This window comes from Oryzias latipes, chromosome 22 (assembly GCF_053564925.1).
Source record: "Oryzias latipes strain Hd-rR chromosome 22, Olatipes_Hd-rR_3.1".
NCBI lineage: Eukaryota > Metazoa > Chordata > Actinopteri > Beloniformes > Adrianichthyidae > Oryzias > Oryzias latipes.
Window position 1 is genome coordinate 922,292 of NC_136258.1, and position 19,120 is coordinate 941,411.

Sequence of the window (19,120 nt, forward strand, 5' to 3'; positions counted from 1 at the left end):
CCCCTACCGGTGTCCAATGTAGTGACATTGACGGAAAATTCTTTAATGAAGTTGTGCGCAACGGGCATTTTTTCCCGTCCTTTTTATTGTTATAAAAATGAGCATATCTGCCGGCTCATACTTAGACATATGAGAGATCAAGAAATGTAATTAATTAAGATGGAAAAAATATTAATTGAATTGGAGTAATATGACATTTAGTTAGATAAATACATTAATTTGAGTTGTATAAACAATTATTGAGTTTTATAGACGTAAGAAATTAGGTTGATTAAATTTTACTCAATTATTTGTTACCAATAGAAGTAATTCATTTAAGTTGGCAAAATTGGATAAGTTATATATATATGCGTCACAAGGAAAATGGAAATAAGATCAGAAACTTGTGCGTTTACTTTGTCTGTTCTTCTACTACAAGCAGAAACTCTTTCTTTTGATGATGCAGCCGTGTTACTTTTTTGATGGACGTTATAATCTTCATACGACGTCATTAAAATCTCAGATTCTGTCTCACCGAAGTATAGCGCTTTCTTTTTTTCCACGCGTTTCCATGGTGACTCCAGAAATCGGCGATCCATTGAGAATGTCTTTATGTACCGTGCGTTAACCCAGGGTTACCAAGTGGAGCATAATTATGCTAACTCATATCCGGTCTTCTGGAACCGACATACCCAGAGTAAGCAAGTTCAGGTGGATTTCAGCCAGAGTTCAGGCTTAAAGTCAGGCTAGTTTAAACATGCTTCCTGGAATACCCCCCAGGTCCTGGATCAGGGTCTGCTTGGGGTATATCAAAGGAAACAAATAAAATACCAAAAAAAGGTGTTTTTTGTGATGAAAAGCAAAATTAACACTTTATGTCTTTATAAAATTTGGTAAAAATGTGTTTCTCTGAGTAAAATTTGAAAATAATTTTGACAGTTATTTTATTGGTAACAAAATAACATATAAAAAGTGTTGTTTCTATGACAACGCCGCTTCCTCTCACATTTCCTGCTTTGGGAAAGTCTTTAGTCTGTGGCTCAGGTACGGAGCTTTGCCTGATGCTCCTGTGTGCAGAGAAACGATCAGACGTGTGATTCATCTCATTTTAGTTTTGCCTCAATCCCAAGGCCTGATTTGAAGCAGCTGCTGCGTGGATGAAGCCCATCAACATGTTCACAAAAACAAATGGACACGTGGGATCGCAGCTGCCTATACTTGCTTTATTTATCTCTTTTTTTTTTGTTTTCCTAGAGAGGAGCGCATCTGTTTGGAATTTAATTTTGTCATAAAAATCTCTTCCCTCCACTGCTTTTGGAACTAATTTATAAACATGGCAAGCACGCCATAATAAAAAAGGGCTATAGAGCTAGACGCTTGACAAATTGAGTGCGGTGAGGCTTTTGAAATTGTAAAGGAATAGCGGGAACACTTTCCCTATCAGAAAAATAAGAGAAGCGCCAGCTGGGCTTCTGAGGCTTCACGTGGTTGCACAGGACACGCTGTAATTACAGCGAGTAACTCCCAGGTGTTCATGTGACGCTCAGCCGGTGCCCCCAAAACACACGCACACACACACACAAAAGGAATCAGATTCACCTATACATGAAAAACAGAGATGAAACTGTCAATAAAACAACTGACATGAAGCAGAAAAATTCATGTGGCTTCATAAAAGTCTGTGAGCCAGAGATGCAGGAACATTTTTTTCCCTTTTAAGAAAAGACTAAAACTGCGCTAATCTTCTGATGAGGCCAAAAGTCTTGCAAGTTGCATGAATAAATCCAAATTTCCCATGTAACCTGTGCAGAGGCCTAATATTTATGGAATCCTCTCAATCTGCAGGAAAGCCTCCGCTTAGCTGTTAAAAAGGCAAAACAGTTGTATTTTGATGCAAAACCTGCAAATTTGTTAAAGTCCCTCTTCAATCATCTTTTGATCTATTTTAACAGTGTTCTCAGTGGTCTTTTTATAATTATTATGCCGGGTAGATAAGTTGGCTGGGTGTGAGACTGTAATGCAGGAAACTTGGGTTTTACTCCCATGGGTGTGGAATGAGCTAAATCCAGTGTGGGTCCCGATAGGCAAGACCCTTGGTGCTGCTGGCTGTCTGGGTCTTAGCAGGGATCTCACAGCAAAAACCAAAAACCAAAAACAAAAGCTGTTTTTAGAGAAAAAACCTGTATGGTTTCCTAAGACATAGTTTTTGCTGCTGTAGTTCTTTCGAAGTTCCCCTCTGAGTTGTGGGCATAACTATTGGCGTGGAGTAATCCCGCCCCCATTTCCCATTTGCATAAACGCTTTCCTGCTAGCTTACAACCCCTCACACAGAGACGATCTTCTAAATGTGCTTTTATTAATGTTATGAATATTATGAAGCGCCTGTTCGCTCATCGTTTTATTTTTAATCCGTGTGGTCAGTGCTTTTTTCTGTGGAAGAACGGAGCTGGAAGAAGACAGTGTTAGGAGAGGCTAACACACGCTAACACCATTAGCCCTGTTTGCTGAACATAAAATCCATGCGGGAAATGCTGCAATCTGCATCTTGGCTGCACGTAACTATGTGGGAATAACATCAGCCTTTATACACCAAAGGATTTGTGGAAACACAAATCCAAGTGTTAGCTTATTTGAACGGTTTCTAAGACTGAGCGGCATTTCTGCTTTGATAAGCTCACACACCGCCCCAAAGCCGCTGAGTGAGCTGGAGGTCCGAGCTCTGCTCGGACACACGGTTCTCCTGAGTCCGGCAGCTGCTAATCCAGAGCGGCGGGACGGATCGCAGTTCCCACACATAACAAAATAAGTAACAAAACGCACACGTAACAAAGCACAATCCCCTCCCCTCAAACACAAAGTTATTAATCCAACTGCTCTCCTCAGAGACACAGTTTGCTCAGTCCACCGGCACCCGAGCCCGGACCGCGCAGGGTCCAGACATCACGGTGCACGAAGCGCTCCGCACCCCCATTGTGAGGGGTGTAAGAGAGGGGAAAGGCAAAGAGCCGGCGGGGCGAGGGTGGGGCGAGGGCAGAGCGGCTCTTCGCACCGGGCATCCGAGGAGCAGCCGGTCAAACTGTTTGAGCTCCAAAGCTTTCTCTGAAGCGAAACACTGTCTATTCATGACGTAAACCAGAGCAGTAGTGACACACGATCAGACTGAACGGTTTACATGGACAACGATGGGATCAACAATCCGTAAAACCCACCTATCTCCATCAGAAAGAAATTTTGATCCGATCTGATCGGGGCAGAGTATTCCGAACGGCGTGTTTACATGACGCATTTTTCTTCCGATCAGGCGTTCTTTCCGATTACTTTTGTCCATGTAAACGCAGCTACTGATTTAAAAAAAGAAATGCTTAGAAATGCAATTTTAATCTTGATTTTTTTATATGTCCTCCATCATCAGAAAAATGTCACAAGAACATGTCAAAAACACCAAAAACATAATTTTCATCTAATTGGGTCTGTGATTCAGTTGGCATGAACGGAAGTTGCATAAGACACCGTCCAAGTTCACTTTGAGCCAGAAGAGCAGAGATCAACACAGATGATTAGCAAGGAGATGATACGCTTAAAAGGGAAATATATACTGAGCAAACTATTAGCAGTGGAAGTAATCCTGAGGAAAATTAAACCTAATCATTGAAGCAGAGAAGGCAATCACTACGACAGTCCATTTGCATGAAAGATTATCTCTGAGGTTCTGCATCGCAGACTCACAGTTACCTGCCAAACTCTATTATCCATCACTTCAATTGAAATGAGTCAGTCACTGCTGAGTGTTGGTTAACACCTTCCTTTTTAGGCTCACAACCAAAGGAATGGATCTCTCTCTCTCTGGCAGAGACGTGGGCAGGATTTTAGAGGGGAAGGGGCTCAAAGGCGGAAAAGGCCAGAAAACACTTTTTTGTCCTTTTAACAACATGGAAATGAGGTCAAATTAAAAAAATCAAAATAAAGTACTAATAGATAATTACTCAGCTATGTAACCTGTATGGGTAAAAGGGATAGTGTTGTCATTTTGTTACGTGAACAAATTATTGTCAACATGAGTTTACTTTATCATAGACTTAGAAGACATCTAAAGCAATCACACTGGAGGTTATTTATGTCGGCACAATGTGCTGCAGACATGATCAACATGAATCAAGTTTAATACAGATGATAATATTTTAAACACAGATATCCTAAAACTTTTATGCCCAGAATCCTGAAATTATTTGTAATATTTAATGTTATTTCATACTGTTGTATGAGTATTTTAAGGTTTAGTTTAGTTTTCTGTGGTGTTTCAGTTGCTACTGGTTCATGTTAACCCTTGTGCTATCCTAACCACGTTAACATTGGGAGTTGGGTCATCTAAACCCACTAGACAGTGCTCTGAACCTTTTTTCTTTAATAATTTGAGAACCTCACTGGTGTCCATGGATTACATGAAATCTTTCCACCTTTAAGGCCCGTACACACCGGGACGAATATTCGCCAGGCGTTATTCGCCAGCGTTTTTCGCCACGTTTTTTGTGTTCACACCCAGGCGATTTTCGCTGACGATGAGCCGAGCGAACATGCAATTTCATTCCCTGACATTAGATGGCGCTTAATGTAAACAGAAATACTCCTCTACACAAGGTGGCGCTGCGCAACTTTACGCTTCTTAAAGTTGCTTTTCACTCATAAGAAGAGAGCAAGTATTTACGCTCTTGTCAGAATCAAACAAAGAAAACATGAATATTTCCAAGAACCAAGCACCAGTAGCTCCAACTGGTGCTTGGTTCGGGGATATTTTAGAATGTCCGTCATTATTTCTTCGCGGCTGTGTAGACGCTACTTGGCGTCTATCTTCTTCGCTGGTATGTGTGCTCAGCAAGGCAGTTTTGTGTTTGAGCGCCCCCAAGTGGTGTTTTACTGTAACTTCAGAAGCTCCAGACACGAGTGCAAAAGCACCGTTCTCATTGGTCGAATAGATTTCAAAGCGACGCGTCAAACCAAAAAAACGAACCCGAGGCGTTTTTTTAAAAAGTGACGCTTTGACGCGTGGCGTTTTTTCGCGTCGGTGTGCACACTCACATTGGTGCCCTTTGTTTAGTCACGAGGCGTTAAACGTCGGCGAAAATCGCGGGCGAAATTCGTCCCGGTGTGAACGGGCCTTTAGTCTGCACTATCTTAATGTTTCCAAAGTGCCCCGCCCCAGCTGCACCATGAATCCAACGGTGAAACTCTTGGTGAAGGTGTGGGGCACCAGGAGTTGAACATGGTCAACACCTGTGCACAACTTTGCCAAAAAATATAAATACGTTTCATTTGACTTTTGATGTGTCTGTTTTGAATACGACTTTTCTTTGTTTTGAATTAGGCTCTTGCTTGTCTTCGTCCCGGTGTGAACAGGCCTTTATCCACCTTTGTCATGGTAGGGAGAACATGTCAATGGTCATCTTGACCCCATAGGATAAACACACAAGGGTTAATCATCCACTGCTGTCTTAATTTCTGTTAATTGTCCAGTATCTAGAAGTGTCTGGTTTTCCGTTCTACATTGTCAGGTCATCTGCTTTCTTTTTTGTTTCTCCAGTTTTTGTCTTGTTTACTTTATATATTAAATGTTCCCGTTTCTCCCCCTTTAAGCCAATTTTTCCTGTATTTTGAGTCCTACACCTCCAATTCCTGACAGTGTACCCCATTTGACTCTTCTTCTGGGGTTCACAGCCAGCTGAATTCTCTTTTGGATCTTAAGATTGTGAAACAGAATGATGCAGAATTTAAAGAAAGGCATTTCTAATCACTATAAACTGATATCTGTTGTCGTTTGTCATATATTACAATAAACAGGTATATTTATTTTCAGACCAGTAGTGAGGAACCTACAAACTCGCCATAAATACGGTTAATTTATTTTGAAATTTTCCGTGTTTTGTACTCAGTACCCAACTTCCCTGCACAATCTGTTGAACTAATGTGCCGTTCAGACATCTGGCAAAAGTAGAAACAAACTCCTTTACTGATATAGAGTGTTTTCCTGAAATATGAACTACATTTAAGCTTGTTGAATCTGATGATACCAACTAGTCAGACTATGACTCACAGGTTCAAGTAGCTTTACTGTCACGTCTTTTCAGTTCTCCGTGGAGCACCAGTTCTCTCTCTGGTGGCTCTGATTCCGAGTGAGGCCGCAAAGACAGAAGCGACATGTCAGATCCCCCAGACTACAATAAAATGGGTATGATGTAATACCGCAGGGATTTTGTTGCTATGTTTTTTTCCAGTATCTCTTACTGGAATTTTTTAATGTTAATAAAAATAAAACCTTAAAAAAGGAGGGCATGAGCACTTTTTAGTACAAGGCAAAAAGGATGGGCACTCAAGCCCCTCTAGGGCCCTCTGTGTGCATGTAGTCTGTAGTCTCGAAGCGCCTTTACTTTAGCATCCCTCTAATTTTCCTGTCTGTCCTAATTAAAAGGGATGTTTGTAGGAAGACTACTGGCCACTATTCAACTGCTGCAATTCAATCAGTGTTGCAGGAGCAAGCTGGATTCTCTTCATATATTGTTTTTGCAAATATAATGTTGCTTTGAAACCTTAAAACTGTTTCACTCATCTGAGAACAGAACTGTTCTGAATGGATTAGGAGATTATATAGAAATATAGTGAAATGTCAGTCTGATTATTTCCTCTATTACTGCACAGACCTTTGTTTTAATCACTAACTTCTTGAACAGGCTTATTAAAGCAGCCAAAAGCAGAGCGAATGCTGCAGATTAGGGGGGCTTAGAGCTGGAAACCTTTGCGTTTTTGTTTGAGGAGCTAAACAAAAGGGAAAACTGAAGGATTGAGACGTATCAGAAATAACTCCAAACACTTACTGACACAAAAGCGCAGATTCAAGTGTTCAGATCAATTCAAGCGTGTACACTGAGGCTACGTTCACACTGCAGGGCTTAATGCTCAATTCGGATTTTTTGAAAAAATCTGATTTTTTTGCAAGACCGTTCACATTTCCAAGTAAATCCGAACTTTTGTGGTCTCCAGTGTGACCCTGAGACGACCCTAAACTGACCCGCATGCGCAGATGCTCAACGGTGAACAACGTCATTCGTTGTTTGCGGAGACCAACGTGAACAATGGATGTCAACAACAGTGTTGTCAAGAGTGGAGCTCTTTTTGCAATATTAAATTTATTTTTACGAAGGAGCAGCACAATTCCAATCTTCTCATTTTAGGAAGGCAATGGAGACGGGATCGTCTGTGACCACTGTAGTAGAATGAGGATGTGTTCGGGCCGCGCGCGCCGTACAGACAGGAGAAGAGCGCGTGCAGCGGTGGAGAATGGGGGGGGGGGGGGGGCAGTGTGGGCGCGCATTCATGTTGTGTGTTACGGAGGAAGGAGAACGGTAATAGAAGAAGGTTTCCCCCAGAATAAATGCTATGGACTCTTTATTAACCCGCTCTGGAGAATCCTGGAGAATCTAAGGGTCAGAACAGGGAGGAGGAGGAGGAGGATCAGCCTTCAGTCCCCCGCGCTTCTGATCACGGTCGCAAAGGGGAGAAAGAAAAAAAAGTCATTGCGGGAAATGTTCAACATCACGCTCGGCCATTTAGCTGGAAATGTTTTCAAAAACCGCCCGGTTGCGATAAGAGCCCTGGAGTTTGGCCTGAATAGAGCGATCACCCCAAAATTAATCCAATCAGTGACCTAGCTTCCCTTCCACTGACTGGTCTCAGCAGCATCGTCCGCCATGGTTGTTGTTTATGTTCTCGTTCCCGCCTACTTAAACGCAAAATGATGACGTTTGTTGCGTATCGATGACGTATGGTTCGGAATCAAGCCGCCTGGCCGGTCAGGCGGCGGTCGCAATTGAAAAGATCGGATACGTTTCGGAAACAGGACGGCATACCCAAGTGGCCTGGGTCACATTTAAAAAGATCGGATCTGTGTCATTCAGACTGTCATGAAAAGATCGGAATTAGGTTGCATAGGGGCAAAAAAAATCAGAATTGGGTCATTTCAGCCTGCAGTGTGAACGTAGCCTGAGACAGTGCAGGGATCTAAAGCCGGTTTTGTTGAGTTAAAGAACTGTTTATCTGTGTTCCAGTCTGTCTTTTGTTAATACAACCTGTATTTGTAATCAAGTTGTTTTGTTTATGACCTTCAGGGGGGTATTCCAGGAAGCATGTTTAAACTAGCCTGACTTTAACCCTGAACTCTGGCTGAAATCCGCCTGAACTTGCTTACTCTGGGTATGTCGGTTCCAGAAGACCGGATATGAGTTAGCGTAATTGCGCTCGACTTAGTAACCCTGGGTTAATGCACGTGCACAGAAGGTACATAAAGACATTCTCAATAGAGTGCCGATTTCCGGAGTCACCATGGAAACGCGTGGAGAACCAAAGAGAGCCCAATACTTTAGTGAGACGGAGTCTCAAATTTTTTAGTGACGTCGTATGAAGATTATACGTCCATCAAAAAAGTAATACAGCTGCATCATCGTCAAAAGAAAGAGTTTCTGCTTGTAGTAGAAGAACAGACAAAGTAAACGCACAAGTTTCTGATCTTATTTCCATTTTCCTTGTGACGCATACATATATATAACTTATCCAATTTTGCCACCTTAAATGAATTACTTCTATTGGTAACAAATAATTGAGTTAAATTTAATCAACCTAATTTCTTACGTCTATAAAACTCAATAATTGTTTATACAACTCAAATTTATGTATTTATCTAACTAAATGTCATATTACTCCAATTCAATTATTTTTTCAATCTTAATTAATTATATTTCTTGATCTCTCATATTTTTAAGTATGAGCCGGCAGATATGCTCATTTTTATAACAATAAAAAGGGCGAGAAAAAAATGCACATTGCGCACAAATTCATTAAAGAATTCTCCGTCGTTGTCATAACAGCATAGCTCGGTAGTGGTGCTATATAAACTCATCATCCTCTCCTTCACTCTCACTCATGGTGCAGAGACATAAGCACAATAGGACAAAATAACTCAGCAAAACACAGTAAAACAGCTAAACAACTAAACACATTTGGTCAAAAAGCCACACTTAAACCAAAATCCGTCCAGACAGGCAAAGGAAATGGTATCCCACAATCCCTTGCGGTGCCGATCTAACAGCAGCACCAAAGTTACACCTACTTAATTGAATTAATTTGAATGAAAGTAAAATGACTGTCTGCAAACTGCGTGTTATTTTTAAACTGACTTAACAAACAAATGATTTATCTTAACTGAAGCAAATAACTAAGTTGGATCAAAGTAAAAAAGTTTCTCTTTCCAACATCCATATGTGATCTTATCACCCTCTCACGGTGGAAAAAGTATTATCTGAGCTTCTTCATCCACTAAATCATCTTCAAATGGAAACGCCATGCTGCTTCACCTCTCTGAAAACAAACTAACCTTCAACTAAATCGATCCAGACCAGGTTATGTTCAGAGCATGAGTTGCCATGGCAACTTGACATACACTGAAACATACCTCCATTTCTGGAACCGAAAGCTGAGGTTTTCAACTTCCTTAGCCTCAAACTTACCGTGGGAGCTAGCATAACCTGCTTCCTGGAATACCCCCCAGGTCTAGATACGTTAGTCACACAACTTTACATTGAGACATAGTCAAATTCTCTCCTTAGATACTGTATGCAGATAGACAAAGATCAGCTCAGTACAACTTTATAGAATGGAATGGTGGAAACAAAGTGATGGGGATGGTTACATATTCAGACACCGATTTATGCTTTTTCAGCTGTAGGAGACCCACTCCAATGAAAGTGGTGTATTTGGTGTTTTTACCATGTTCTTATGGCATTTTTCGGATGATAGAGGACGTAAATAAAGAAAAGAAAGCTTAAAATTACATAGGACAACCGTATAAATAATTTGTAGTTTGAAAAATAATTTGTTTGTAAAGTAGAAAATATGCTGGGCGGAACACAAGCTCCTCGCTTTGCTCCATTGTGATGCATCAACTTGTAGAAACTACATCCTAGAAGACTTCACAGGTTTTTTTTTTGCTAAATCTTAATTAACAGACCACTGGGAACACTTTTCAATAGATCAAAAGATGATCAGACTGGGACTTTAAAAAAGGTTATACTTAAAAAACAATGTAAATACATTTTTTCTAGTCTGTTCCTGGATCTCCATGTATGACAATGATTTCAATCGTCTTTTAAATTATCTCTAAATGTTTGGAAGTTCACTTAAAGCCAAACTTCTAGAGCAGTGGTCCCCAACCGCCGTTTGGTACCGGGACGCACAGAAAGAATAAATAACTTACATTACTTCCGTTTTATTTATTTCGGAATCTGAAAAATTGCCTGATTCTCTGTTCCATCCGTCTATGTCATTCTTGACGCAGGCCAAGGCGCTCTTCTCGGTCACGTGATAGGTTACCGCTAAAATAAAACCCAGGAACAAGCAAAATGAGTAAAAAACAAACGTCTTTGGAAAGTTTCTTTGCCAAGTGGAAGAGGCCCAGCCAGGAGACAGAAGAGGAGCCTTTGACTTCCCAAAAAAAGTCATGTACAATGTCATGCGTGTCAGAATAAAAGCTCAGGGTACGTCTCGTCACGTCTTTGTACCTCCTTCATCGTCGCGTTGCTACAATAATCGTTCGCCTACATCTTAAAGACCGCTACGTGAAACTTTGTGTGCCGTCATACCGGTCCGTGGCGTTAAAAAGGTTTGGGACCACTGCTGTAGAGCAACCCTGACAGAGTCCACATCTCTTTCCGGCTTCAAATCTGTGGAATCTGTCAGAAATATAGAATCCATCAGTCAAACACGGACAGGCTAAAAATCAACAAGAACAATTGTAAGTTTTTAGTCAGAAAGGTCTTTTTGTGTTTTATATAATCGTATGAGTCTTCTTCCTCATGTGAACGTAACAAACATCTTTATCTTACCTTTGCAAGGCACAACAGATAATCAGAAAGACAATGTGATCAACTTTTTATTGTTAAAAGCAAAATGTTTTTGAGCTCAGGAAGACAGAGTTAAAAACAGACCACTGGTAATTTACTCTCATGCAGTCAGCATCAGGATTAAAACAGAGCTCTGTGTATTCTGAATGTTAAACTGTGGTGTCCTGTCATAAACAGGGCTTGGAACATCCTTAAATGCAGCATGCCTGAAGATTGCACATGTTTAAGGGCCCATTCCATGCTTTTTATAGGTCTTTCAGTGTAAACTTCACATATATGATAATGTATTACCCTTTGGCACTCAAAAGTAGGATTTTTAAAATGAAATATGGGTTACTTTCGCAGCTCATTTTCCTACCCGGAAGTAAGACGACTCGATCTCTGAGGCAAACTCCTTGTGGATGTCGCCCGTTTCATGAGGTCAACCTAGAGCAGGTGCTCTAGGTTGTCCTTCATCCCCATGAAATTTTCCTACCAGCACTCTCCGCAGGCACAGTCCAAAATAGCAAAAGTAAAGAATAATCTTCAGTTTTGGTGGTTTGGTGGTTGTGGTTACCATACTGTTTTTTAAAACATTTTTATGATTTAGGATTACATTTAATTATATGCTTAATGAAACAAATTCAATGCTTCCCTTCTCAATTTTACTTTGAACTTTTAGGATACCTCAGTACTTAACTTCTAGAACTCTTTTAGGACAAAATCTGCAAGGTCTGTGCGGAATATGAATTATGGTGAAACTATTTATTTCCAGAATAAATTCATATTCGGTGCTGCACTTGCGCCGTTCGGTTCAAAAGTCCTCACAGATTTTTTGACAATCATGACGGGGACAGAGAGGTACTGTACAGATCTGCCGTGGATCTTCTGGATTATGTCTTTTTAATTTCCACACTGATGCCACTTCTCCATACAGCTCACTAAGGACAGCAGTCCACATTTCTTACACTCTCTAACTGCACACAACAACAGCGCGTGGACAAGGCCCTATACATTTTAACCTATGAATAAACCTCAACCCCCCGTGAATATTTCCTAGGCATCTTTGCTATCCTACTGTGTTTACGATCTAACGTTAAAACGGGGCATTGTTCACAGTATGTAGAATTATCTGATAAGGTAGGACATTTGAGTAGCTATATCTATCATTTTACGGGTAGGAAAATCTCAGGAGGTGGGGCAGATCGTTAGAACATCGCCCTCTGCAGCGTGTCTGCGTTTTGCCCATGAAAACAAACAACATCCGAACTTTTGCAAAGATGGAATACATATTGTGCATATAAAATGAAAGTGTTTTTGCTGATCCCTATTCTGTGGGGAAAGTGGGTGTATGTTTTAACCTGGGGGCGGTGCTGGCAGCACAGACTCTTCCTAGAAGGGGCTGTTCTCACTTTCATATGTATGAATGTGAAAACCCACCTAGTTTTTTGGATTGCCTCCCAATCTCTGGTGCTCAGAACCCAGGTTTCTAGAGGAATACTCAGAAATGTGTGAATGGATCAATATATCTCTTTGGGGTTTTTTATAATAAGGAATGAAGATTATAATACGCTTAAAAGCTCAAAACTTGATTTTGAATGATATAGGCCCTTCAGAACGTCACCAAAACAGCCTCGAACATAATTTAAAAGTAAGGTAACTCTGCATTTCAAAATCTTTAGAAATGTTTTTCATTTTATCTAAAGGAAAACGATTTCAAATCTTGACATACTAGCTAATTTTCAACTTTCCTTCTGGCTCAGACTTTATTAGAAATCTATCTTAATCCTCAGCTTTGTGTCAACCTGCTGTTGAATGTTTAAACAAGAAAGTATACAGTTGTAAAATGCTAATGTTACAATTAGAAAACTGTCAACACGATCCACTTTTACACTTTCTTTTTTACTTTATCTTAAAGACAATCATAGTCCAAGCAAACATCTTGTCAATTGTATTTCTAAAATCCAACTCCGATCATCATTTGATCTATTGAAGAATCGTTCCAGTGGTCTTTTACGTATGATTAGAATCTTTTTCTCCTAAATCAAAAGTTGTTGGTGGGACTGTTGGTGCTGAGAAAGTCTGCTCTTCTTCCTGTCATCCATCTGTTTACATGCTCTGCTGCTAGCTTACAGCCCCTCACATCCCCAACCTAACATTTCTGGTGCAACATAAATGACAAACAATGTTGGAGCAGAGCAGGGAGCTTATGGCCCACCCAGCACATTTTCTACGTCACTAATACAATCTTTTTCAAAATGCATTTTTTCATCTGCTCTTGATTTCCAAAGATTTGAATAAAAATGCTCAGAAATGGTTTTTTTCTAATGTCAAAAGTGTTTTTTCTTCACACAATCCTGTTCTGTTGTCATTTGATTTTGAAATATCCTTTTAATTTGATGTTTCTGCATCCTCTGAAGTATAGCCATGGATGTTGGACTTCCTCAGGATAGTTTGGTCTGTGTGAAGGAACAGGAGTGTCTTTTGATAAAAAGTGTAAATTAGTGAAATAAAGATTACTAAATACGATTTTTATATTTATCAATTAATTTACCACTACACCCAAAGTCATTGTGTTTTGTCGTCACACATTTAAAACTAAATTCTAAAGTAGAATGATATTATTTAGTAGCCAATGATCAATTAAAATTGTAACTGAAATATTTTAGACACTTTTATTTAAAAGGCCATCCAAATCAGGTAATTTATATACATTTAATAAAATCCTTTCCCCCCCGATATTTAAAAGGGATTTTTCTTTTTCGTTAAATAAATATGTTCAATTACTTTGTGCCACTGGATTTCCTGAATGTTTTATGCTCTCCAGGTAGCTTTTGTGGTCCTTTGCAGACAGAGAAACCTATAGAGTAGTGGCTCCTATTTCTTTCCCTTCTGGGTTATTTAAAAAAAAATGACCTGAGAAAGTAGAACCTCTTCTGCTTCCTCATATGAAGTATTTATTTTTGTTTGGAGCAGACCTGTAAATGTCCCGAGCCATCCCGAAATCCCCAATTTTGGCCACCCGGCCTGGTCCTTTGCAGGTGAGGAGGCAGTTCCGAGCGGCGATGTCCCTGAAGGTAGACACAAAAACCAGCTGATCAGTGTTCTAACTGGCAAGAAGACACCAACAAGAAAACAACTTAACACAATCACAATTCAAAAGAAAGACATGGAAATGTTTGTTTGCTGCTGAGCGACATCTAAACAAAAAAAGGTGGCTTTAAATTCTGCTCTCCACTGTTATTTTATTGGATTAAAACATCATCATGATAAAGTTATAGTTCAGACTCATTTAAACTGAGAGCTTTTCAGGACCAGGCCTTTTACTGTCTATTCCTACTTCTACAGAAGTCTGAAATCTAACTTTAGTCCCTTTAAAGCAGTAACTAAAGCACAACTTTTTCTGTCTCTTTTCAGGAAAAGAACTCAAACAAAAACTTCTCTTTTCCAAAATTAAAGCCCAGATTTTTTTAAACCAGGAATTTAATTTCTATTCATAAAGAAAAATAACTTTGACAGAATAAAAACACCCTGTTGATTTCATTAAAGCTTAGAAGCTCTGAACTGAAAGTTTACTTTGCTATTTTTTAAATCAGAGAACTCCCAGGATCTGAGATGTCCACACTTGGCTTCTTCGTCAATTTACGTAGCAATTTTTGTTATTGTTTATTTCCCCAAAATGCTTGATCTTAACCCTATCATTCATATCTACACAGATTTCTGAGACCCCTACTTCATTAGCATAATCCAAACTTTCCTTCAAGTCCCCCTATGACCCTTTTTTTTTCTTTTATAAAAACGTTCCTAGTGGTGTTTTAGTTATGATCATAACGTATTTAACCAAAATCCCACAACCTAAATGTCTTAAAAAGCCATATTTTTTGATTGTCTGAAGCCTCTGTTTCCAGAATCTCCTCTGCATGGGCGTAGCTGCTGGTGCTGAGCTGAGCAGCTCCGCCTATGATCCCCCCTTTCTGATAATAATAGCTGTGTCTTGCACGAGTGAAGAGCTTGACACCATTCTTAAAATGTATTCTTTAGCGATTAAGAAACGGTGACATATTTTTGGTTCCAGATCAACACTTTTTAAACAATGTTTAGAATATCCCTGCCATTTGATAAAATTACACACGTAAAAGAACTTTAATAAGCCCATGAAAAATGCTTTTAATTAAATTATAAATTAGGTTACATTGCACTTGCAAGCAGCATGGGCTGTGGCTCATTAATTTGAGCTTAATTTGATGCTAGCTCATGCAGATTGTTGAATTATCTTGCACAGCAGATAAAATAAAATGCCTAAATGTGCGGAAAGTGCTGAATTTCTTTTTTTGGCCGCACAAACCCAGAGGAAAGGTTAGATTTAGGATTACTGTCATGGTTTGGGTTTCTTTGTATTAGTTTTTGCTTCTGTTATGTCACTGTCATGATTTGATTTCCTGTGGACCACCTGCATGCCCTGTAGAGATTTGCACATTTTCCCCAGCTGATTTAGTGTGACTTTCACACTTATGCCAGCACAATTGCTACTGAAAGCTTGTTGTAAAATAAAATAAAAAAGCATCGCAGGAGGCACTGTCAACAAAGCAGTCATACACATACATACACAGTAAGCTGTTCTCAGACAGAATTAACCTCCTGGTTGAACCTGTTCAAGATCATCATCACACTGGTGTAATCCAAGGGGAAAAAGAGCCTTTTCTTGACACTCCTTTAACCTTCTGCTGCCCTTTACTCAACCTCAAGCGCACATGTTTAGAAAAGTGAAATTAGCCTGAAGAATGTAGAATTTTAGAGTGGGTTTGTTGTGTGGAGCATCACAAAATAAAAGGAAAATGAATCAATGTGGAAAGGTTGGATTTGAAGGTGCATGTTACAGAGATGCAGAACTGTTTAATGGCTGGAAAGTTGAAAGTGACATTCATGACTTTTATCTTCCAGTGCCCACTGCGAATAAGGACATACGCTGATGACCTGGGGCTCTGGACGCGGACCGTAAAAAAGGCAAGCCTGCTACTCCATCTGGCCTCAGCTCGGAGGTTGCTACTCATGGGTTTTGAGTCGCCTGCCGGTGGATCGTAGGTCGCGAGCCGGCTCACCAAAGCTTTAATGCAATTTTATGTCACAGATTGAGCGTGGGTGAGCCTTTTGACATAGTAGATTCATTTTGTCCCATCATATTATTCCGTAGCTCTCAATAGCGTAACCCTGTGACGTATTTTTGATAGTGAGTTAACTGGATAAGTTTTGTATTGAAGACAAGCAAGAGCCTAATTCAAAACAAAGAAAAGTCGTATTCAAAACAGACACATCAAAAGTCAAATGAAACGTATTTATATTTTTTGGCAAAGTTGTGCACAGGTGTTGACCATGTTCAACTCCTGGTGCCCCACACCTTCACCAAGAGTTTCACCGTTGGATTCATGGTGCAGCTGGGGCGGGGCACTTTGGAAACATTAAGATAGTGCAGACTAAAGGCCCGTTCACACCGGGACGAATTTCGCCCGCGATATTCGCCGACGTTTAACGCCTCGTGACTAAACAAAGGGCACCAATGTGAGTGTGCACACCGACGCGAAAAAACGCCACGCGTCAAAGCGTCACTTTTTAAAAAACGCCTCGGGTTCGTTTTTTTGGTTTGACGCGCAGCGTCTAAAACTATACGACCAATGAGAACGGCGCTTTTGCACACGTGTCTGGAGCTTCTGAAGTTACAGTAAAACACAACTTGGGGTCGCTCAAACACAAAACTGCCTTGCTGAGCACACATACCAGCGAAGAAGATAGACGCCAAGTAGCGTCTACACAGCCGCGAAGAAATAATGACGGACATTCTAAAATATCCCCGAACCGAAATATTCATGTTTTCTTTGTATTATTCTGACAAGCGCGTAAATACTTGCTCTCTTCTTCTGAGTGGAAAGCGACTTTAAGAAGCATAAAGTTGCGCAGCGCCACCTTGTGTAGAGGAGTATTTCTGTTTACATTAAGCGCCATCTAATGTCAGGGAATGAAATTGCATGTTCGCTCGGCTCATCGTCAGCGAAAATCGCCTGGGTGTGAACACAAAAAACGTGGCAAAAAACGCTGGCGAATAACGCCTGGCGAATATTCATCCCGGTGTGTACGGGCCTTAAGGTTCTACTGGCCAAATTGTTGACAAGATGCAGAACTGTATATCCAAAGCTGCGATACCTGCAGAAGGGACCCAACCAACGTTCCCAAGGGCCCTTGCAGCAGTACTTGGTGAGAGCACTCATGGAGAGGGTTCCTACGGACATTTTAGACCCTTCTTTTTGAGCCCCATAAGAGATTTTGGCCCTGTTCATTGTTTTGAGTTTCTCCCGGTGTGATGTCATCATTTTTCACTAAACCCAAACTTCATTTTCAAGGTGTGTGCAAACTTGAGTTTTTGAGAATGTACCAGTACCTAACATTTTTGCTCAAAGGCCCAGCAATGACAAAAATTGCGAAAACAATATGATTCTTGCAGTTCAGGACTGCCGCGGGATTTAATGACATCTGTACCTGTGGATAAACTGGTTTTCTTCTAGATACTGGCAGCCCTTAGCGATGTCTCTGGCTACATTGAGAAGGTCCACCATCGTCAGGCTGGAGGGTTGCTCCTGAAAAATGGGAAATTCAGACATGATACGCAAAAAAAATTAACACACGAATCAGAAAATTCAAACTTTTTCATGAAACGTCTGAACCAACATGACTCTGATTATGTATTTGCAGAGGTGAATCGAATTTGAAGCAAACCTGTGCTATAAAAATGCCACAAGGTCATCTGCATTAACTGGTTTGGAGTGATTAAACTATGCTGTGCAAAGTCGTTAGCAGAGGGTGGTGTAATCAATATTTGGTCAGAGCTGCAGCAGAGGAAGAATCCCAGGAAAAAGATGCTGAAGAAGCGGATCATTTATGCAGATGTGCAGGAATTTTTCCAAATGCATTAACACCTCAGGGAAAAAAGTAACACTTTAAACTCTTTAGCTGTTCATAAAAACTACTCACTCCCTTTACAGCAATAAAAAGCAGACAGTTTCCAAATAGCTGGTAAACATAGAGTGGAGTGTTTAGCTGCGAAAGAGCTGCCTGCAGGAGAAGGAGCCCCAAGAGGAGGCTTTTTCAGGTAACACAAATACAGAAACATGAATCCTGATGCAGCGTGAGGCTGTGTGATGTGTAAATGAGCAGCTGTTTACTGGTGCAACGTCAAAGCTGATGTCATGCTGGAGGATCCAAGGCGCACATTCAGAGGGAGCTCACCAGTCGGGGTCTGGTCTCCCTCAGGAAAGTCTTTAGGTCTCCACCAGCCATCAGCTCCAGCAGGATGAACCTAGGCATTGCCTGTAGACACACTCCGATGCAATGTACAATGTTCTGGTGGCTGAACTTGCTGCAGATGAAGACACGAAGCTTCATAAAAAAATACACTTTTGATAGAATCTGATTAAATACTGTATGTGAGGCTGTTACCTGATAATTAGAGCCTCCATGAGGAAGTCCAGCTCGTCTTGCTCAGAGCAAACTTCAGGAAGGGTCTAAGATGTGGAAAATCAGTGCTATAAAAGCTGCTGGATCTTTTTCAGGTTTATTTTTACTTAAGTATCTTTAAAAACAAGTTTTAACACAAACATCAGCTTATTTATTCTGTTTCTGTGAGTTGCTGCATCTCTTTATTTACATACCATGTCAAATTATGGTGCAAATTATATTTTTCTATGGTTTTTCTAAATACTCAATGCAAATGACAGTCAGCATAATTTTCAAGTCACTAACCATCAAAGTATTAAATGTGAGTATAAAATGTTATTGAACAAACTTCCTAAAGATAACAGTATTTTTTTAAATTAAAAACTTTCAAATGCATTATCCACATTACTACACACAATAGAGTTCCACAACATTCGATCAATTCTAAGGAACTGAAAATGGTCATTTGTTGAATTTGCTGCATGAGGAGGTCATATTTACTTAAATCAAAAGCTATTTCAGTCTAAAACATCTAAGTAGGTCAAGTTACATTTGAACATATGACCCCTTATTGTGTAGCAGCTTCACAATTCTTGCATTCATTGAACGTGTGAAGTTTTGGAGAGTTTCTGCTTGAATTTCTTTGCAGGATGACAGACTAGCCTCCCAGAGCTCCTGTTTGGATGTGAACTGCCTCCTACCCTCATAGATATTTTGCATTTATTTTGTCTTACTGATAA

General features: G+C 40.2%; 1 protein-coding gene across 3 annotated transcripts in view; it reads right to left on the minus strand.

The window, feature by feature from the left end:
• The window catches only part of alk (ALK receptor tyrosine kinase), a 705,488-nt gene that overhangs the window by 25,312 nt on the left and 661,056 nt on the right, over positions 1 to 19,120 (minus strand). For all 3 annotated transcript variants that reach the window (XM_023951462.2, XM_023951461.2, XM_078940523.1), the window contains exons 22-25: positions 18,384 to 18,448; positions 18,174 to 18,303; positions 17,427 to 17,524; positions 13,877 to 13,969 (exon numbers count right to left, since the gene is read on the minus strand). In XM_023951462.2, coding sequence (XP_023807230.1) covers positions 13,877 to 13,969; positions 17,427 to 17,524; positions 18,174 to 18,303; positions 18,384 to 18,448 — 386 coding nt within the window. The remainder of the gene's footprint in view (positions 1 to 13,876; positions 13,970 to 17,426; positions 17,525 to 18,173; positions 18,304 to 18,383; positions 18,449 to 19,120) is intronic.